The sequence below is a fragment of the Vipera ursinii genome (assembly GCF_947247035.1).
Source record: "Vipera ursinii genome assembly, chromosome: 4".
Classification (NCBI taxonomy): domain Eukaryota; kingdom Metazoa; phylum Chordata; class Lepidosauria; order Squamata; family Viperidae; genus Vipera; species Vipera ursinii.
This window is the reverse complement of record NC_139514.1, coordinates 4,725,325-4,747,215: the sequence shown is the minus strand read 5'-3', so window position 1 is coordinate 4,747,215 and position 21,891 is coordinate 4,725,325. Positions and strand designations below refer to the sequence as shown.

Sequence of the window (21,891 nt, the reverse complement as noted above, 5' to 3'; positions counted from 1 at the left end):
GCGTCTAGTGTGCAACGGGGCGTGAACGGACATCGGTGCGCTACAGAAAGCAAGACCGGTTAGCTAATCCGTTCTCAACAATAACTCACCAGCTGCTTAACTGCTTATTAGACCTCTGGATCGCCAGTGCTGGAGGAGGGAAAAAAAATATGACTAATTCTCCAGAGCCTAAGATCCTTGGAAAACAAAGTTTGGCCAACTCAACAATGGTAAGCATGAGAGGAATTTAAGCAAAAGGAGGAAGGCAATGAGTTTAATCCCCTCTCTGGCAGTTTTGCCGGCATTGAGAAGCAGGTGGTAGGCAGGCGATATGTTGCTCTGTTGGAGAAACGCAAAAGAGTTTTGTGGGTCTGTGGAACCTGCAACTTTGCTTCAAGGGAGCCTTTGTTTGGTCTGCGCAATGTGCAGTCGGTGGATCGAGAGCACGCAATACCACTAAGAAATTTGTCCACCGCAGCAACTTGAAGATGGGTGGACTTCAAATCCCGGCATTCCCCAGCCGGCACGTTATAAAGTGTTAATAATACCACTTTACAACGCCTCGGTGAGACCACGCTGGGAATCCTGCATCCAGTTTTGGTCGCCACGATCTAAAAATGATGTTTACTGGGAAGAGTTTGTTGCTATAGAAATGGCTAGTATGCACTGTTGTGTAAAATTAAAATTAATTGAGGTGATAATGTTACCTTCTACTGCGATGGAGAGAGTTGAGAGTCTTTACACCATGTTTTTTTTTCCTTCCCCCTCCTCCTAATTTTCTATTACTTTTTTGAACTTCTCTTTGTATTTTATATTTTTGATAAACTAATAAAAATGTCAAGGAGACTCTGGAAAGAATGCAGAGAAGAGCAAGAGAGAGGATGCAGAGGCTGGAGGCTAAAACATATAATGAACGGTTGCAGGAATTGGGTATGTCTGGTTTAATGAAAAGAAGGACGAGGGGGGACAGGATAACAGTCTTCCAGTATCTCAGGGGCTGCCCCAAAGAAGAGGGAGTCAAGCTAATCTCCAAAGCACCTTCTGAAGGCAGGTCAAGAAGCAACGGATGGAAACTCATCAAGGAGAGAAGCATCCTGGAACTAAGGAGAAATTTTCTGACAGTGAGGACAATTAATCAGTGGAACAACCTGTCTCCAGAAGTTGTGAACGCTCCAACACTGGAAGTTTTTAAGAAGAGACTGGACAACCATTTGTCTGAATAGTTACAGGGTTTCTTGCTTGAATAGTAGTTGGATAGAAGACCTCCAAGGTCCCTTCCAACTCTGTTATTCTGTTAAGCCCACCCATCTTAAAGTTGCTGAAGTTAACAAACACTACATCAAGCCATAAATTGTGGTTTACAATACAGGCCTAGATTCTGTATATGCCTAAGTCAAAACCAGGCAAACTCATGAAAAGGAGGGTAGGCAAAGAAACTTACTTTACTTACTTCCTGACTGATATGATCTATATGCAACGGTCTGCATAAGTGTGTATAGAGTGACGCAACATCCTAAACCAGGATATTATAAAAGCAAGGTTAGTGGTATAATTCACAATAAGCCCCAAAGAAGCAAACTAACTCCATTATAACTTCTCGGTGTGTGTGAAATGTCGGGCCCTATTCCATGAATCAAGGACTGAAAAATGTCTTTGCACGTTGTGTGTGTCCAGCCGCTGTGGTTTCTGAACTATAGGTGGATAAGCATGTCACGGCAATCCAGTAAATTGCGTCTTATTTGACAAAGAAGGGTTAGGCCAGTGATGACATAGTGTCCCATAGGAAGTCAACCAGCAATGGTGGCTTAGTCAGAAGTGTAAGGCCAAACTTACACTTAATGGTCTTTGAGTAGGTGTTCTACTAGCCCAGGGGTCTTCAAACGTGGCCCTTTTATGACTTGTGGACTTCAACTCCCAGAATTCCCCAGCCAGCATGCCTGGCTGAGGAATTGTGGGAGTTGAAGTCCACAAGTCATAAAAGGGCCAAGTTTGAAGACCCCTGGGCTAGCCTGAGTTTCTCTTATAGGTATCACCACAACCAAATTGTGGTGTTCCTACTCAAGGGTAATCCATCTCACCTCCTTATTAAGAAAGTGCTATCATGTGTTGCTATGTTTCTCTTGAAGTTCTCAGAGCAAAAATATGGAAGTGGGTTACTTGTCTTTTTTCTGGGAAGCTTTAATGACTTCCCCATCGAAGTCCACATTCTGGGGATTGCCTGGTGGTGTCCTTTCCAAATGCTAACTAGGCCTGACCTTAGCATTTTGAAAATAGCTGGGCGCAGGTAAGGATTGCTACATGATCTAACTATTCCTATTCTGTCAACCGTGGCCAGTTCAAGATGGATGAATTTCAACTCCCAGAATCCCCCAGCTAGCAAACTCTAGATTGGTTCTTTCCTTGACTAGTTTTCCACCTGTTGAAGGAAAAGTTTTCATCATGGTTCAGTCCAAGCTGGGAATCAACAACATGGCGACTGCCTTAGAAAGAAAGTTGCAGTTTATTGAAGAGGAGAGCCAGACAGAAAGATGGCTCTGGAAGAAAAGAGAATGAGCACATGTGGGGAGTGGGTTTTTATATCCTCTGGGGCTCTTGAGGTTGTTTCGTGTTCCTCTTTGAGGCTTTGTATTTCCTGTGTCCGTTTGGCATCTTGTGTTAATCCTATTATGTCCTGTCTTAGAGTTTGGGTGGGCTATGTAGATTTTAGGTGTCTTTGTCTTCCTAAGCTTCTAGCTGGAGGCCTCCAACCTTCCTGAATGGGTTATCACATCTGCATTTCTACAGAGCTGGTTTCTGCTTCGGGGAAGGAGACTTGGGGCTATTAAGGAAAACTGGGCAAGCTTTTCTGCCTCTTTAAGATCCTTTGAGGAAATATATTTTTCTGCCCTTTTAATATTTCCTTCTCTGGGGGGCCCCTGACTTCCCACATACCCATTGCTTCTTGTTCTGTCTTCAGGTGCCTTGGAGCATAGGTGGACCCCCCCCTCTTCTTTGTGGCAGCCTCTCAAATATTGGAAGACTGCTATCTCGTCACCCTCCTCCTTTTCATTACACCATAACCAATTCCTGCAATCGTTCCTTATATGTTTTAACCTCCAGCTCGGTTCTAAAGCTCTTCTGGAAGGCCAGAAGGGTGGAGGTAGATCTCACCTCAGGAGGTAAGATGTCCCAGAAGGCGAGCACCATACCAGAGAAGGATCTTCTCTTGGACCCTGCTAGCCAAACTTCCTTGGGTGGTGGGGCTGGAGAAAACCAGCGGAAGTAGGGCAGGCCAATCTCATGGGAGGTATTGTGTTCCTAGAATAGGGTTCTTCAAACTTGGCCCTTTTATGACTTGTGGACTTCAACTCCCAGAATTCCTCAGCCAGCGTGCCTGGCTGAGGAATTCTGGGAGCTGAAGTCCACCAGTCATGAAGGGGCCATAGTTCCCCGATGCTGGCTGAGGAATTCTGGTAGTTGAAGTCCACAAGTCACGAAGGGGCCAAAGTTTCCCCCATGCTGGCTCAGGAATTCTGGGAGTTGAAGTCCACAAGTCATAAAGGGGCCAAAGTTTCCCCCATGCTGGCTCAGGAATTCTGGGAGTTGAAGTCCACAAGTCATAAAGGGGCCAAAGTTTCCCCCATGCTGGCTCAGGAATTCTGGGAGTTAAAGTCCACAAGTCATGAAGGGGCCAAATTTGAAGAACCCTCTCCTAGAAGAACTAAAGAGAACTGCTTTAAAACAATGTATTCTTCATTATAATGCTATTTTAATTCAATCTTTGAGGCTGTCCTTGCTCTTTCCCTTCTCAAAACTGAGCTATGGCATATTTTTCCCTTCCTTTTCTCATCAGCAGTGCCAGATCATTGAGTTAAACGTTGGTGGAGAGATCTTCACCACCACGCTGAACACTTTGAAGAAGCACCCAGGATCCAAACTGGCTGAAATGTTTGGCAAGGCCAAGCCCCAAACAGATTCAGTGGGCCGAGTCTTCATAGACCGGCCAGGAACTTACTTTAAATACATCCTGGAGTATCTGCGTGGTGACTGCGTCCCCTTGCAAAACGTTGAGGAGGTTTACAAGGAAGCCGTCTACTATGACCTCAAGCCTTTGATCAAACAACTGGAAGAATCCCCTGAAATCTTTGGTGAGCTGGTGGCCAGGAAGCAGTTTGTTGCTCGGGTGCCCAACTATTCCGAAAACATCGAATTGATGATCCGAATCGCCCGGGCAGAAGCTGTGGCCTCCCGACAATCCAGCGTGATCCTCTGCGTGATGAAGACTTTGGAAGACGTGGCAAGGTGTAGTGATGCCCTCAGCATTTTAGATACCTCCAAGAAATCGGTGGTCCAGTTCGGCCCATGGAAAGCGGCCCCAAACATTCTGGATCTCCTGGACTGCATCAAGATGGATATAGAAGCCAAAGGTTATAAGACCTCTGTCCAGAGTTACGTTCCAGAAAAAGGCTTTCGCTTCAAAGCCAATGAGTTCTTCTACAGGTTTTTGTTCCATTGGTGGTAGCCCAAAGCTCACAACCCGTAAGATCAAGAAGGGCTCTTGCGGGGTCTTCAACCTTGGCCCTTTTATGACTTGTGGACTTCAACTCCCAGAATTCCTCAGCCAGGTATGCCTGGCTGAGGAATTCTGGGAGTTGAAGTCCACAAGTCATAAAAGGGCCAAGGTTGAAGACCCCTGGGGTGTTGGGTAGCTTTCCTAGCACTGGGCTACGTAAGGCAGAGGATCATTCCAGATGCTTGCTGAGTGTATGCAGTCTTAGGACCTCTAAACTTTGCTCCACATCTGGAGTTTAAGACCTTTGGGGAACAATTGGGTTTTGGTGGCTGAGGGATTCTGGGAGTTGAAGTTCACAAGCCATAAAAGGGCCAGGTTTGAAGACCCCTGGCCAATACCACTTCCGACAAGTGGCTGTCTAATCTCTTCTTAAAAATCTCCCGTGGGCTTGACTTCCTCACTGAAAATTTACTCCAAAGACAGCTGGTAAAGAGGTGCAGTTGAGGTGGATTTATCTTACAACGCAGGTTTTCTCAACTTTGGCAAGTTTAAGATGTGTGGACTTTGTCTATGGAGATTCTCCGTCCTCCAGGTCAGGGTTGGCCCCAAAGTGCTTTTTTCAGGTGGCAACTGGACTTTCTTGTTTTTCTTGGAAGACGTTTCGCTTCTCATCCCAAGAAGCTTCTTCAGGTTCTGACTGGATGATGGGGAATGGAAGGATTTATACTCCTTGCAGACAGCTGGTCATTTGCCTTTTTTTAGAGAGCCGTTGAGGCCACTTGGAGGTTTACCTGTGTCCTCAGGGTGACCTGACTAGTGAAATGAGTGTGCTGAAAGCAGTCCCAAGAAGGCTCTACACCCATTTGCACACCTACTCAAAGAAAAATGAGAAAGTCCAGTTTCCTCCTGCAAAAAGCATCTTTGGGATGTGTGGACTTTAACTCCCAGAATTCTGGCATTCACATCCAGACAACTTAAACTTGTACAGCTTGAGAGACACTGGTATATAGGTAGTCCTCAATTTACAACCACAAGTTAGCCCAAAATTTCCAATGCTAAGCAAAGCAGTTGTTCTGTGAGTTGTGCCTCATTTTATGACCTTTTTACCACAGTCGTTAAATGAATCCTTGCAGTTGTTAAGTGAAACATGCAGTCATTAAGCAAATCAGGCTTTCCCTGTTGACTTTGCTTGTCAGACGGCCACAAAGGGTGGTTATGTAGTTCTCGGGACACTGCGACTGTCATAAATACGAGTCAGTTGCCGAGTATGTGAATTCACGGGGATGCTGCAAATGGTCGTAAGTGTGAAAAATGATCATAGAAGTCTCTGTTTTCAGTTCCGTTGTAACTAAAGAAATGGCTGTAAATCAAGGACTACTTTTGAAAGACTGCTGCTCTCCTTGTATGGATTTTAACTCGTGACAACAATTGTATCCTTGTTCTTTAGGAGTGTTTGAATAAATCACATGCATCAGATTTATTTCCTTTTACTGTATTTGCTGGCATCACTGTTGTTTTGCACTGGAGCAGCTTGGTGTTTTGTTTTTTGTTGGTTTTGTTTACACTGAGTTAGCTTTTTGCTTTCCTTGAATTTGCTTTGCTAAGGTTGAGAAACACTTGAGTTAAGGTGCTGAACCAAAAGTCAGAGACCTATTCATTTCTTTCTTTCTTTCTTTCTTTGTTTTTACAAATAACTCCAGGCAGTAAACATATCCAACACACTTTCTTCACCCTATTTATCCCAAAGAGAGAGAGAGAGAGAGAGAGAGAGAGAGAGAGAGAGAGAGAGAGGGGGCGGAGGGAGGGAGGGAGAGAGAGAGAAGGGAGAGAGAGAGAGGGAGAGAGAGAGACGGAGGGAGGGAGGGAGAGAGAGGGAGGGAGGGAGAGGGAGGGAGGGAGAGAGAGAGAGGAAGAGAGAGAGAGGAAGGGAGAGAGAGAGGGAGAGAGAGAGACGGAGGGAGGGAGAGGGAGGGAGGGAGAGAGAGGGAGGGAGAGGGAGGGAGAGAGGGAGGGAGAGAGGGAGGGAGGGAGAGAGAGGGAGGGGGAGGGAGGGAGGGAGAGGGAAGGAGGGAGGGAGGGAGGGAGAGGGAGAGAGGGAGGGAGAGAGAGAGGGAGGGGAGGGAGGGGGAAGGAGGGAGGGAGAGAGAGGGAGGGAGGGAGAGAGAGAGGGAGGGAGAGAGGGAGGGAGAGAGAGAGAGGCAGGGGAGGGAGGGAGGGAGGGGGAAGGAGGGAGGGAGAGAGAGGGAGGGAGAGAGAGAGAGAGAGACCAGCCCAAAGTGACCCAGCTGGCTTTCATGCCTAAAGTGGGAGTAGAACTCACCATCTTCTACTTTCTGGCCTGGTGTCCTAACCACTAGACCAAATGGGTTAGGGTTAGTCCTTCCTTCGACATGGAAACCAAAGGGATCATCTTGAATGAATCAACTGTTTCTCAGCCCTGATCAGCATCCCTGCAACAATGCCGGTTAAAAGAAAAAGCTTCTTTCACATCATGGACGGATAACTTTCTTGGGTGGATGAGATGAGCACGGGGCAAAAAGCAACGAGGCAGTTTGGTCTAGTAGTCAGGGCTTTTTTTCTCATAGAATGCTCAGAACGGCATTCCGGCACCTTTTTTTTTTGCAAAAAACAAAACAAAACCTCCCTCTATTGGCTTTCAAAAGCCTATTGCAGAGGTAGGCAATCTTGGCTCTTTTTTTATGACTCGTGGACTTCAACTCCCAGAAATCCTGAGCCAGCCACACTGAGGGGAAAGAGTGAGGTTTCCAAGCTGAGCCGTGCTAGTAGTAGTTATTCCGGAAGGAATTCCTTCAGTGCTCACTGAATAAATAATTATTGCAGTGAGCCTTTTAATTATTGGTTTTTGGGGCCCTGCATTTGATTCCACCAGGTGTGAAAAGAAACTTAAGGGAGAAAAGATTTCATAATCTGACTTGGTCTCTCCAGACGTCATCCTTTGTGAAGTTTCAAACCAACGTCTGCATTTCCTGCGTCGGGTGAGGAGAGCACCTCTTTCTCCTGTCCTGGCCACTTTTTACAGAGGCACAATGGAGAGCATTGTGCATCACATAACAAACTGCACAGCTGTCTGGTTTGGTGGTAGCAGAGCCTCAGATGGAAGGTCCACGCAGACAGTGGCGTAGCGTGGGTTGTCAGCACCCTGGGCAAGGCAAGTAATTTGCGCCCCCTAACCCGTGGATTTTAGCTCGCTCTCTCTCCGCACCGCACCGCACCGCACGCCTGGCACCCCCCCTCCACAGTGGGCGGCGACCCGGCGGCTCGGATCGGATTCGCAGGAGCCAGGCAGGGGCAGAGAGCTGCGAATGCGAGCGTGCACCCCCAGATGTTGTGCCCGGTGTGGCCGGGCCCCCCTGCACCCCCCACGCTACGCCACTGCACGCAGAGAGTGGTAAGGACAGCCGAGAAGATTATAGGAAGCTCATTTCCCGTGATTCAGCGTGCATGGCTGAAGAATTCTGGGAGTTGAAGCCCACAAGTCATAAAAGGGACAGGTTTGAAGACCCCTGGTATAGGTTCTCCTGCTTGAGCAGGGGGCTGGACTAGAAGACCTCCAAGATCCCTTCCAGCTCCTATTCTATTCTATTCTATTCTATTCTATTCTATTCTATTCTATTCTATTCTATTCTATTCTATTCTATTCTATTCTATTCTATTCTATTCTAATGTTATGTTATATGTTATATGTTATGTATTTCCATTCTCCCTGGATCTGCACCAGCGAAAGCCATCCTTCTCGAGAAATCACATCTGCACTACTTCCATTGACTTCCGCCACTCCGACCCCGCAAATGGAAGACTCAGAAAGCTGCCCTTTGACAACCTGAAGTCACGGCTGATGAAAGTTCCGAGACGAGGAGCGCCTCCGCCTTTCCAGCGAGGTTGGGAGGGAGCGAAGGAGAGCGAACGAGCGAGCGGGACGGGCAGAGCGGCTACGGCGGCCGAGGAGGCTCCTCGGTAGCCGGAAGGCGAAGCTCGACGGGCCCGCCAGGCCTCTAGCATGGCGGCTCACCTGAAGAAGCGGGTCTACGAGGAATTCAGTAAAGTGGTGGTCCAGGTAGCCGCGAGGGTCTCCAGGAGGGAAGGAGGGGCCGGGGTCGGAGGGAATTTATGGAAACCAACCTGCGGGGCGAGAGGGGCGGTCCGGGGTGGGTTGGGGTGGAACGCCTGCTTGTCTAGCTGGCTTCACACGACACGTTGAACCCGGGTTATCGAAGCAGGCGGCGCCTTGTATGCTTCAGGCACTCCGCGTCCCAAAGAAATGGGCGGGTTCTCACGTTACACTTGAGCCGAGTTAGTAGGACCGTGTGAACACGACGTGTGATGCTTGGGGGGGGAAATTATAGCATCTGTACACTTCTTTTATATATTTTCATATACTTTTTTATTCCGTATTTCTCTTGGATAGTCTCCCATACATATTTTTCATGCAATTTTTAAAATATTTGTTTTCATACGCATTCTTATACATATATATATATACATATATACATATATATATATACGTATACATATACATATACATACATACATACATACATACATATATATACATATATATATATATATTTGTGTAAATTACTAACAAAGAATTAAAGGGAAACTGAGATGCATTTCTGACTCCTTAGTCGTCATCAGTCAGCTATACCCATCTGAGATTCGAACCAGGGCTGATTGCATATGAGGCAGTGTTATTTGCCTCTAAGCCACAAGGTCTCTCTCGCTCTGTTAGCTTTTTTTTTTTCTGCAAGGGAAGATATGTTTCAAATGTTAACTATTTAGATTACCTTGCTAGGCCCCAAACATGGGGCAAATCTTTATTTCCTGTTTTCAGCCTATCTTGAAGGCTATCGAACAGGCAGTAGTCACACCGGACAATTCATATATTTGTGTAAATTACTAACAAAGAATTAAAGGGAAACTGAGATGCATTTCTGACTCCTTAGTCGTCATCAGTCAGCTATACCCTTCTGAGATTCGAACCTGGGCTGATTGCATATGAGGCAGTGTTATTTGCCTCTAAGCCACAAGGTCTCTCTCGCTCTGTTAGCTTTTTTTTGGGGCCTAGCAAGGTAATCTAAATAGTTAACATTTGAAACATATATATATATATATATATATATATATATATATATATATATATATATAGTAAAGGTAAAGGTTCCCCGCACATGCGTGCTAGTCGTTTCCAACTCTAGGGGCCGGTGCTCATCTCCGTTTCATAGCCGAAGAGCCAGCGCTTGTCCGAGGACGTCTCCGTGGTCATGTGGCCGGCATGACTAGACGCCAAAGGCGCACGGAACGCTGTTACCTTCCCACCGTAGCGGTCCCTATTTTTCTACTTGCATTTTTATGTGCTTTCGAACTGCTAGGTGGGCAGAAGCTGGGACGAGTAACAGGCGCTCACTCTGCTACGCGGCACTCGGGATTCGACCCGCCAAACTGCCGACCTTCCGATCGACAAGCTCAGCGTCCTAACCCACTGAGCCACCGCGTCCCTTATATATATATATATATGCACTGAGGATTGGGTCATATTTTTGAAGATGAGAAACACTGGTTTAAAGGCGTGTTGAGGCAATAACGCAACATCCACACAGGCAGTCCTCGAAAATTTCTGTTGCTAAGTGAGACATTTGTTCAGTGAGTTTTGCCCGATTTTTATGACCTTTCTTGCCACAGTTAAGTGAATCACCACAGTTGTTAAAATAGTAACACACTGAATCTGGCTTCCCCCTTGACTTTGCTTGTCAGAAGCTTGCAAAAAGGGATCATGTAACCCCGGGACACTGCAACCGTCGTAAATATGAGTCAGTTGCCATGCGTCTAGAATGTTGATCCTGTGACCCTTGGGAGGCTGCAACGGTTGTAAATGTGGAAAATGGTCAAAAGTCACTTTCCAGTTCCGTTGTAACTTAGAATGGTCACTTAAGTGAACTGTTGTAAGTTGAGGACTATCTGTAATGCTGAGGGTTGTTATGGTAGTATAATAATAAAATAAAAAGATCTAAAGGACTCCATTATAAACAGAAGAAAAAAAATTGGACCGGAGTGTAAACAATACCTTAATGTTTCAGTCACAGCAGCATGAAGAAATTTCGGCCAAAAAACTCCGGCTAACCAAGCCCAGCAAATCCGCCGCCCTTCATGTAGATCTTTGCAAGGCCACATCGCCTGCCGATGCGTTGCAGTATCTCCTGCAGTTTGCTCGAAAACCTGTAGAAGCTGAAAGCGTGGAAGGCGTCGTGCGAATCTTACTGGAACATTATTACAAGGTAGGACAATTCTGTGGGGGGAGACACTTGACTATGAGCCAGCCGTGTGCAGCAGCGGCCAAAAAAGCTAATACAATCCTGGGTTGTATAAACAGAGGCATAGAATCAAGATCACCCGAGGTATTAGTACCGCTTTATAAAGCCCCAATAAGGTCACACCTGGAATACTGCAGCCAATTTTGGTCACCATATCACAAAAAAGAGGTTGAGAGTTTGGAAGAAAAATTCAGAGAAGAGTAACTAAGATGATCCAAGGCCTGGAGGCTAAAACATACGAAGAACGGCTGCAGGAATTTGGGTTTGGCTAGTCTAAAGAATAGAAGAAATAGGGGAGACATGATAGCAGTCTTCCAGTATCTGAGGGGCTGCCACAAAGAAGAGGAGGTCATGTTATTCTCCAAAGCACCAGAGGGAAGGACGAGAACCAACGGTTGGAAACTGATCAAGGAGAGAATCAACCTGGAATTAAGGAGAAACTTCCCGACAGTGAGGACATTCAACCAGTGGAACAGCTTACCCCCAGAAATCGTGGGTGCTCCATCACTAGAGATTTTTAAGAAGAGACTAGACAGTCACTTGTCTGAGATGGTGTAGTTTCTCCTGCTTGAGTAGGGGGCTGGACTAGAAGACCTCCCTCCCAGCTCTATTCTATTCTGAAACCACGTTTGAGACTTACAGGTAGTCCTTGACTTATGACCATAGTGGAAACGGATTGATGGCACATTCCACCTGCCGTCCCCCCCGCCCCCCATTTGCTCTCTGCTATCCATCCATCCATCCTTTTGCTTATCATATTGATGGACAGGTAGTCCTCGACTTATCACCACAACGGAGCCCCAGGTTTCTCTTGGTAAGTGAGAATTCAGTGAATTCAGTGAATTTTGCCTCATTTTACGACCTTTGTTGGCGCAGTTGTTAAGAGACTCACTGCAGCTATGTTAGCAAAGTAGTTGTTAAACGTATCTGGCTTTCCCGTTAACTTTGCTTGTCAGGAGGCTGAAAATGGGGACCACGTGACACCCCCCCGGGGCACTGCAACGGTCATAAATACGAACCAGTTGCCAAGCATCTGAATTTTGACCACGTGACTATGTGGATGCAGCGATGGGTCGTATGTGTGAAAAACGGTCATAAGTCACTTTTTCCAGTGCCGTAACTTCGAACAGTCACTGAACAATCGGTTGTAAGTCAAGGATCACCTGTACTATTCTCATTGTGTTCCTTTGTTATTGTTTATTTTTCTGTTAGCTTATTTTTGTTTAAGGTAAAGGTAGGTAAAGGTTCCCCCGCACACGCCTGCTAGTCGTTTCCGACTCTAGGGGCCGGTGCTCATCTCCGTTTTAAAGCCGAAGAGCCAGCGCTTGTCCGAGGACGTCTCCGTGGTCATGTGGCCGGCATGACTAGACGCCAAAGGCGCACGGAACGCTGTTACCTTCCCACCGGAGCGGTCCCTATTTTTCTACTTGCATTTTTACATGCTTTCGAACTGCTAGGTTGGCAGAAGCTGGGACGAGTAACAGGCGCTCACTCTGCTACGCGGCACTCGGGATTCGACCCGCCAAACTGCCGACCATCTGATCGACAAGCTCAGCGTCCTAACCCAGTGAGCCACCGCGTCCCCTTATTTTTGTTTACACTCCTTTTATTTTCTTCCTTGTTATTATTGTAAGCAGCCAAGAACAAAGCCCATGGCGAGATAGGCAGCAACTAAGTTTAGCAAAATAAAACAAATATCTGGAAAATTTGTCATCAAGCTGTGCAATCGATAAGCGAGGCATCGTGGGACCGTACCCGATTTTATGGACCTTTTTTTTTGGCACGGTTGTTAAGTGAATTATGTGGTTGTTGAGTGAATTGCACACATGGTTTATCATGCAACAGAGCCGGCTAGGAAGGTTGCAGACGACATGATGTTTTGACAGCCTTCTCTTTATCTCGTAGGAAACCGATCCTTCTGTGAGGCTGAAAATTGCTTCCTTGCTGGGTTTGTTATCAAGAACTCCTGGGTTTTCTCCCGACTGCATTCTGGACGATGTCATTAACACCCTCCAAACTGAAAGTAAGTGATTTTTTTCCCCCCAACTAAAGAATTGTTTCATGATATGTAAAGCATGCGAGGCGATGAGCTTCCTGGAGTTGCCTTGAGAGTTGGGTGGCCAGGTATGTTTTCAGAAAGAAAGAGAGAGGGAGAGAGGAAAGAAAGAAAGAAGAAAGAAAGAAAGAAAGAAAGAAAGAAAGAAAGAAAGAGAGAAAGAAAGAAAGGAAAGAGAAAGAGAAAGAGAAAGAAAGAAAGAAAGAGGAAGGAAGGAAAGGGGAGGAAGGGAGGGAGGAAGGAAAGAAAAAAGGAAAAGGAAAGAGAAAGAAAGGAAGGGAGGGAGAGAGGGAAAGGAAAGGAAGGAAAAGAGGGGAGGGACGAAAGAAGGAAAGAATGAAAAGGGAAAGCAGGAAGGAAAGAAAGAGGGAAAGAAAAAGAAAAAGTAAGACAGACTATACAGGTATGTCTCTTATGTTTGTAGAATGTGGCACTAATGAAGTAACAGGTGGGCCTCAACTTATGGCCACAATTGAACCCAAAATTTCTGTTGCTGAGCAAGGCAGTTGTTCAGTAAGTTGTGTCCCATTTGGGGACCTTCTTTGCCATAAAGCGAGTTACTATAATTGTTAAGTGAATGGGAAGCGAATTTGGCTTTCCCTATTGACTTTGCTTGCGGGAAGCTGGCTGAGAAGATTACAAACTGTAATCACAAGATCCCAGGACAGTGCAAATACATGTCAGGTGCCGCTGAATGTTGATAATGCGACCATGGGGATGCTGCAGTGGTCCTACATGTGGAAAACGGTCATAGATCAGAATAACAGTTGGAAGGGACCTTGGAGGTCTTCTAGTCCAACCTCTCTTCAAGCAGGAAACCCCATTCCATTTCAGACAAGTGGTTGTCCAATCTTTTCATTAGATAGATAGATAGATAGATAGATAGATAGATAGATAGATTGATAGATTGATAGATGATATTGATATATATACATAGATACATAGAGATGAGATATACATAGATAGATAGATAGATAGATAGATAGATAGATAGATGAGATGGATAAGTGAGATAGATAGATAGATAGATAGATAGATAGATAGATAGATAGATAGATAGATAGATAGATAAGATTAATATATATACATAGATACATAGAGATGAGATATACATAGATAGATAGATTGATAGATGATAGATAGATGATATTGATATATATACATAGATACATAGAGATGAGATATAGATAGATAGATAGATAGATAGATAGATAGATAGATAGATAGATAGATAGATAATAGATGCCAGATGAGCGAGAGGATGGATGGATGGATGGATAGATAACCTTTATAGTCATTTTTACTGTGGGCACAATGGCACACATTAAAAATGAAATTTAGTTGCTTACTCAAAGTGTACACGTACCTAACACACATTTAAACATACTGTATAACATGTCTAGACTTACACCCTTACATTATAAGTTACATATAAATATTAATCACTGTCTTCTTGAAAAACCTCTTTTTTAAAAAAGCCCTCTTCTTAAAAAGTCCCTTTTTTCAGTTTAATTTCAAATGGGACACTAAATTGAATGGTTGTAAATTGAGGACTGTCTGTATGAGAAGCTTGACTGCTCTCTGCTCTTTGTGCGGTGTTACCGGTACTTAAAATCAGGCCACTGTGGGTTGTTTAAAAATAATCACCATTTAAAAATAATCCTGCCATGGTTTGTTGTGGGAATACCTGCCATGTCCTATCCCAGATTGTGTTTTTTTCCTCTTGTGAATGAATGAATGAATGAATGAATGAAACTGTGTGTATGTCTGTGTGTTTGTAGAATATGGTACTAAAACTAGACACAAGGACAGTTTTTTCCCCCATGCCCTCGCTCTGCTAAACAAATTCCTGCAACTCTTGTCAAACTACTTAGTAAGGCTGTATTGCTATTATTCTCAACTTTCCTATTACCTTTCTCCTACTCTACTTAGGACTATTACTTGGTGGTGTGTATCTTATGATTTATATTGATGAATTTAGTATCCTACTATGATTTATGTTGTTTGCTTATTTACTATCTAAGTTGTTGTGTCTTATGATTTATTGATGATAAGTGTATTTTTATGTTGATTGTGATCATGATTTATCCCTTGTTGATTGTCTCTACACTGAGAGCTTCTGCGCCGGAGACAAATTCCTTGTTGTGTCAAACCACACTTGGCCAAACCACACTTGGCCAATAAAGACTTCTGTTCTGTTATTCTATTATTGTTACGATCCTTGGGCAACCCACTTAAGAATCCTTGGTGCTCTCTGAGTTGTGGTGCTTTGCATTTCTAACATGGGCCAAAGTTTCCCCCATGCTGGCTGAGGAATTCTGGGAGTTGAAGTCCACAAGTCACAAAGGGGCCATAGTTCCCCCATGCTGGCTGAGGAATTCTGGGAGTTGAAGTCCACAAGTCATAAAAGGGCCAAGTTTGAAGACCCCTGTTGTATAGCATGGTTGTTGCGCTGTGTCTTCTTGTGAGTAGAGGTGGCTTTTGGTTTGTTTTCCAGAGTCTCACCAAGTTCTGGCTCAGCTTTTGGATACTTTGCTGGTGATTGGGAATAAACTTCAGGAAAATCCAGCCATACGAGGGCGTCTTACAGAAGTAGCATGCAAGGTAATTCAAGAGGGTCAGCCAGCGAAAAAACTCAGCTTAAGAGTTTTTTTAAGTTATTTGACTGTATAGATCAGGGATCTTCAAACGTGACCCTTTTATGACTTGTGGACTTCAACTCCCAGAATTCCTCAGCCAGGCATACTGGGTGGGGAATTCTGGGAGTTGAAGTCCCCAAGTCATAAAAGGGCCACGTTTGAAGACCCCTGGTATAGATCTTTCAGTTATTTGATGGTATCCAGTCTTGGCAACTCTTAAGACATAGTTATAACAACAACAACAAACAAACAACAATAGCAGTAATAGTAATAATAATAATAAAATTGGAAGGGACCTTGGAGGTCATCTAGTCAACAACAACAACTTTATTGATTAGCCCTTGGGCCATATCAAAGATCTAGTCCAAGCCCCTGCTCAGGCAGGAAACACTATACCATTTCAGACAAATGGCTGTCTAGTCTCTTCTTAAAAACTTCCAGTGTTGGAGCATTCACCGCTTCTGGAGGCAGGTTGTTCCATTGATTAATTGTTCCAACTGTCAGGAAGTTTCTCCTTCGTTCCAAGATTGCTTCTCTCCTGGATGAGTTGCTTCTTGTCCTGCCTTCGGGCGCTTTGGAGAAGAGCTTGACTCCCTCTTCTTTGTGGCAGCCCCTGAGATATTAGAACATCGGCTATCATGTCCCCCCTCGTCCTTCTCTTCATTAAACTAGACCACAGGTCGGCAACCTGCGGCTCCGGAGCCGCACGCGGCTCTTTGAGCCGTCTCTTGCGGCTCCCAGCCGCCCGGTGCGCGCGCACCTCTTCCAACGGGCAGTGGTGCGCGCGCACCTCTCCAAATGGAGAGTGGCACCGCCCATTTGGAGAGGTGCACGCGCACCTCCCCGAATGGGCGGAGGTGCGCGCGCACCTCCCCAAACCTTTGGAGAGGTGCGCGCGTACCTCCGCGCGAATGGGCAGCGGTGCCGCTCTTTCAGGAAGCCCGCCGTGGCCCGTCTGTGAAGCTGCCGAAAGCGGCAGCTTAGCAGACGGGCCGCGGCAGCTTCCGCAAAGAGCGGCGCCCCTGCCCATTCCGAGAGGTGCGTGCGCACCTCTCCGAACGACCGGAGGTGCGCGTGCACCTCCCCAAACCTTTGGGGAGGTGCGCGCGTACCTCCGCGCGAACGGGCAGCGGGCCGCTCTTTCAGGAAGCTGCCGCTTTCGGCAGCTTCCTGAAAGAGCGGCGCCGCTGCCCCTTCGCTTTCGGCAGCTTCCTGAAAGAGCGGCGCCGCTGCCCCTTCGCACGGAGGTGCGCGTGCAACTCCGGTCGTTCGGAGAGGTGCGCGCGCACCTCTCGGAATGGGCAGGGGCGCCGCTCTTTGCGGAAGCTGCCGCAGCCCGTTTGCTAAGCTGCCGCTTTCGGCAGCTTCACAGACGGGCCGTGGCGGGCTTCCTGAAAGAGCGGCACCGCTGCCCATTCGCACGGAGGTACGCGCGCACCTCCGGTCGTTCGGAGAGGTGCGCGCGCACCTCTCGGAATGGGCAGGGGCGCCGCTCTTTGCGGAAGCTGCCACGGCCCGTCTGCAAAGCTGCCGAAAGCGGCAGCTTTGCAGACGGGCCGTCGCCATCGGGCAACCGGGAACCGGTTCCATCTCATTTTTTAAAAAATGGCAGCCGCGTGCGTCCGCGCATGCGCAAAAAACCTTTTTGCGCATGCGCGTGCATGGACACACGCACGCGGCTCCCTCTTTTTTTAATTTGTGATGGAACCGGTTCCCAGTGGCTCTTTTTCTTTTTTAGGTTGCCGACCCCTGAACTAGACATACCCAATTCCAGCAGCCATTCCTTATATGTTTTACCCTCCAGTCCCCTGATCCTCTTTGTTGCTCTTCTCTGCACTCTTTCTAGAGTGTCAACATCTTTTTTACATCGTGGGGACCAAAACTGGATGCCATATTCCAAGAGTGGCCTTAACCAAGGCATTGTACGGACCTCATGTGGACCTCAACTCCCAGAATTCCTTAGGCAGCCATGCTGGGTGGGGAATTTTGAGAGTTGAAGTCCACAAGGCTTAAAGTTGCCAAAGATGGACACCCCTGATACAGATCAATGTTTTTCAACATTTCTTCCGGACACGATGGATAATAATCCTTTATAAGGCTGTCGTGGTCCCTCCTGACATCCAGAAAGCAGAAAAATCATGGGGAAATCTACTCTTCTCTTTTTGCTCCGTAGCATCTGACAGATTCCTCCCACGGTGTAAGGAACAAATGCCTGCTCCTGATTGGCTGTCTGGGGACAGTGGAGAAAGCTGCCTCGAAGGAAGTGGAACGCCAGTCTCCCAAAGACGTGCAGAAGATCATAGGGGATCACTTCAGCGACCAAGATCCACGCGTTAGGACTGCAGCTATCAAGGCTATGGTAGGTGTCCCTGAGAAAAACAGTGGTTAATTATGGAGCTTAGGAGAAGGTAGCAGGGCTTAACTCTGGCAATTCTCAGGGGAAAAAAATCCTTGGTCTAGATCAGGGGTCTCCAAACGTGTCAACTTTCAGACCTGTGGACTTCAACTCCCAGAATTCCCCAGCTGGCTGTGGAATTCTGGGAGTTGAAGTCCACAAGTCTGAAAGTTGACAAGTTTTGGAGATCCCTGGTATAGATGTACAAGTGGAGGTTAGCCAGGGCTAGGGAACCTTGGCTCTTTTATGACTTGAGAACTTCAAATCCCAGAATTCCTGAGCCAACATGGCTGGCTAAGGAATTTTGGGAGTTGAAGTCCACAAGTTCCCCCATGCTGGCTCAGGAATTAGTCCACAAGTCATAGAGGGGCCATAGATCCCTCATGCTGGCTGAGGAATTCTGGGAGTTGAAGTCCTCAAGTCATAAAAGAACCAAGGTTCTCCATCCCTGCGTTAGCCACTGTTAGGCTCTGAGCCTCCTAAATCTGCTTCGCCACTGCTACAGCTAGTCCTCAACATACGACTATAATGGAACCTGCCCATTATGGTCACATGTGGTGACTATTGTCAATTGGGTCTGGCCTGATTTTTGCAACTGTTCTTAAATGAATGTGGCGGTCCTAAAGTGAACACCACAGTCGTTAAGCAAATCGTTTGGTTGTTCAATGAACCAGTTCTTCACTACGGATGCGGTTCTGCTGAAAAACCAGAAGTGCTCATTTTCAGCAAATTCACTGTAAAATGTGGTCGTGCGATTGTGGGGTCCTGCAAACATCTGTAATCATGGCCATGTTGCCTGTAGTTTGGTTCCCCGATTGTGGAGGGTTCCCCACTGTTGAAACTTCAGAACTAGGTTGTAGCTACCCCCAAGGTGGGTCCATCATAACTGAACGGTCGTTAAGCGACCAGTCATAACTTGAGGATGATCTGTACTGGAGTTGACCTTTGCAGTAATGGGCTACGGAAATGTAGCCAAAATCCTGTAACATTTTGTTAGAAAATCTGTATTCAGAACAAAGTGGTACAGTCACCATGGGTTTTTCTCCTTAACTGCAAAAGGAGTCGGGGAAACTTTACTCAGAACAAAAAAGACATAGAGTGTGTGTGTGTGTGTGTGTGTGTGTGTGTGTGTGTGTGTGTGTGTATGTATTTATGTATGTATATGTGTATACACACCCACACACACACCCCATAGATGCAAACTTATAAACACTGCCATCTATTGATTAGCTGTAGTTGTTGTATTTTGTTGCACAAAATACATGCAAGCATGTATTTCAACACATTTTCATGTTTTGCAAAAACCTTATGTTCTTTGAATTGCTTTAACAACAGTCTGGTGTTTTGTTTTGTTTCCTATAGTTGCAGCTTCACGAGAGGGGATTAAAGTTGCAGCAAGCCATTTATAACCAGGTAATGATTACATGCTATACCAGTTTAGCAAAGGGCTGTAAAATTTGATGAATCCAAGAGAAATATTAAGGGGGTCTGCTTTGGTTAGGTTTTGGTCTAGTGGCTAAGGCATCAGATTACAAAGTGGGAGATGGTGAGTTGTAGTCCTGCTTAGACATGAAAGCCAGCTGGGTGACTTTGAGCCAATCACTAGGAGACAGTGATTTCTAGTCCCGCCTTAGCCATGAAAACCAGCTGGTTGACTTTGGGCCAGTCACCAGGAGACGGTGAGTTATAGTCCTGCTTAGACATGAAAGCCAGCTGGGTGACTTTGGGCCAGTCACCAGGAGACGGTGAGTTATAGTCTCTCCTTAGCCATGAAAGCCAGCTGGGGATGCTGCAATGGTCATGTGTGAAAATTGGTCATAAGTCACTATTCCCAGTGATGTTGCAACTTCAAAGGGCCACTAAACAAACTGTTGTAAGTCGAGGACTTCCTGTAACGGCGAAATGGCCGGCCGCTAATAACCTCCTGGGAATCTTCCATTTCAGGCTTGCAAACTCTTAATGGATGATTACGAACAGGTCCGCAGTGTAGCGGTGCAGCTCACCTGGGTCCTGAGCCAGCTTTACGCAGAAAGGTACGTGCAAAGTGTCAGGTAGTTCCAAAGGAAGGAGAGCATGTAAGCAGGATTGGGAGAAGCTAGGTTGGGAAGGGAATTCTGGGATTATAAGTCCAGACATCTTAAAAGTTGCTGTGAAACTCTGGTGCACACATAGCCCTCAAGGTTACGATCCTAATAGAGCCTAAAAAAGATAAAACTAATAAAGAAGGTCAGGGGGTGTTACCCAGTTTTAGGATCTTTGGGGGGTGGTTATTAAGCAAACACAGGTAGTCCTTGACCCACGACCACAGCTGAGCCCAAAATTTCTGCCGCTAAGTGAGACACACGTTAAGTACGTTTTGCCCCATTTTGCAACTTTTTTTGGGCCAGAGTTATTAAGTGAATCACTGCAGTTGTTAAGTGAGTCACACGGTTGTTAAGTGAATCCGGCTTCCCCCATTGACTTGGCTTATCAGCAGGTCGCAAAAGGGGACCACGCGGCCCTCTGGGATGCCGCGACCATAATAAATATGAACCAATTGTGAACCAATCGTTCGAATTTTGATCCCATGGAGTGTTGGGATGCCGCAACGGTTGTAAATGTAAAAAATGAGGTCGTAAGGCGCTTTTTTCAGTGCCGTTGCAACTTTGAACGGTCGCTAAACGGAACTGCGATAAGGAATACCTGTAATATCATTTCTGTCTGTCTCTCTGTCTTTCTCTGTCGCTCGCTTTCTCTCTCTCTCTCTCTCTCTCTCTTTCTCGCTCTTTCTTGGTCTCTGTCTCTCTCTCTTTCTCACTCTGTGTCTCTGTCTCTTGCTCTCTTTCTTGCTCTGTCTCTCTTGCTCTCTGTCTCTCTTTTTTTCTCTCTGTCTCTCTCTGTCTCTCTCTCTCTCTCTCTCTCTCTCTGTCTCGCCTTCTCTCTCTCTACTCTCTCTCTCTCTCTCTAGCATTGTCCCCATCCCATCTTCCAATGAAGAAATCCGGCTGGTCGACGATGCGTTTGGGAAGATCTGCCACATGGTCAGCGATGGCTCCTGGGTGGTGAGAGTCCAGGCGGCTAAGCTGTTGGTAAGGACTCTCCTTCTTCTTTTCTGTTGCCAAGGTGATCATAACTCACCTGCCAGGGCAGGGGTGTCAAACTCAATTTCATTGAGGGCCGCATCAGCATTGCAGTTGCCCTCAGGGGGCTGGGGTGGGTGTGGCCAGGGTGGGTGTGGCCTACTGGGTGGGCGTGGCTAGAGTGCGTATGGCCTACTGGGTGGGCGTGGCTAGAGTGCGTATGGCCTACTGGGTGGGCGTGGCTAGAGTGCGTATGGCCTACTGGGTGGGCGTGGCCAGCTCTCCATCGTTGGCATCAAGGGTGCCTATGGGGGCCTGGGAAGGAGTGGGACAGATCTGAGGGTCTCTGGCGGAAGGAGGGTCTCTGGGCCAGGGCCAAGGCAGTGGGGGCTCTGGGCCAGGGCCAAGGCAGTGGGGGGCTGTTCCCTCACTGTTTCCAGGATGACTTCGCGGGCCACATGAAATCACTTTGCGGGCCAGATCCGGCCCCCGGGCCTTGTGTTTGACCTGTCTGTGCCAGCGGGTCCATGAAATCCAAGATGCTTCATTGTTCTCTCTCTTCGTGGTCCATTTGCCTTCGTGCTGAGCTGCAGAAAGTCCCACCCTGAAGCTCAAAGGAGTGAAGGGAAGCCTGCGAGCAAGTGCAAAAAAGGCTCCATTGTTGAGTCTTTTTCATTTATTATAGGGTGAAAAAACGGTGTTGGGCATGCTGCAACATCCTGATCAGGCCGCTTTTTTTGAACATCTGTGAAATAAGAGACTGGGTTATTCTAAAGCAGGGAGGGTCTTCAAAACCTGGCCCTTTTATGACTTGCGGACTTCAGCTCCCCAGAATTCCTCAGCCAGGCACGCTGGGAGTTGAAGTCCACAAGTCATAAAAGGGCCAAGTTTGAATATCCCTGTTCTAAAAAAAAAAAGGCTCTTTCTGAATTTGGCAACTTC

General features: G+C 46.6%; 2 protein-coding genes across 3 annotated transcripts in view; both read left to right on the top strand.

Annotated features, from left to right (window-relative positions):
* KCTD14 (potassium channel tetramerization domain containing 14) lies at positions 1-5,940 on the top strand. 2 transcript variants are annotated; one of them, XM_083361752.1, is made up of 2 exons: positions 1-209; positions 3,815-5,940. In XM_083361752.1, exons 1-2 carry the CDS (start codon positions 150-152, stop codon positions 4,478-4,480), a joined length of 726 nt encoding a protein of 241 aa, XP_083217878.1. In that variant the 5' UTR covers positions 1-149; the 3' UTR covers positions 4,481-5,940. The 2 variants fall into 2 exon arrangements, with proteins under 2 accessions (XP_083217878.1, XP_083217877.1); XM_083361751.1 differs by having other exon boundaries at positions 22-209; positions 3,812-5,940.
* A 2,514-nt stretch (positions 5,941-8,454) lies between these two features.
* INTS4 (integrator complex subunit 4) overlaps positions 8,455-21,891 on the top strand; it is a 34,650-nt gene continuing 21,213 nt past the window's right edge. Inside the window, exons 1-8 of the mRNA XM_083362528.1 lie at positions 8,455-8,546; positions 10,567-10,764; positions 12,706-12,823; positions 15,354-15,460; positions 17,669-17,854; positions 19,253-19,303; positions 19,835-19,923; positions 20,838-20,958. Coding sequence (XP_083218654.1) covers positions 8,490-8,546; positions 10,567-10,764; positions 12,706-12,823; positions 15,354-15,460; positions 17,669-17,854; positions 19,253-19,303; positions 19,835-19,923; positions 20,838-20,958 — 927 coding nt within the window. The 5' untranslated portion in view covers positions 8,455-8,489. The remainder of the gene's footprint in view (positions 8,547-10,566; positions 10,765-12,705; positions 12,824-15,353; positions 15,461-17,668; positions 17,855-19,252; positions 19,304-19,834; positions 19,924-20,837; positions 20,959-21,891) is intronic.

Coding starts and splice junctions, on each gene's coding strand:
- KCTD14 (XM_083361751.1), top strand. CDS start 150: ATGACTAATTCTCCAGAGCCTAAGATCCTTGGAAAACAAAGTTTGGCC. Junction 210..3,811: donor GTTTGGCCAACTCAACAATG/GTAAGCATGAGA, acceptor TTTTCTCATCAG/CAGTGCCAGATCATTGAGTT.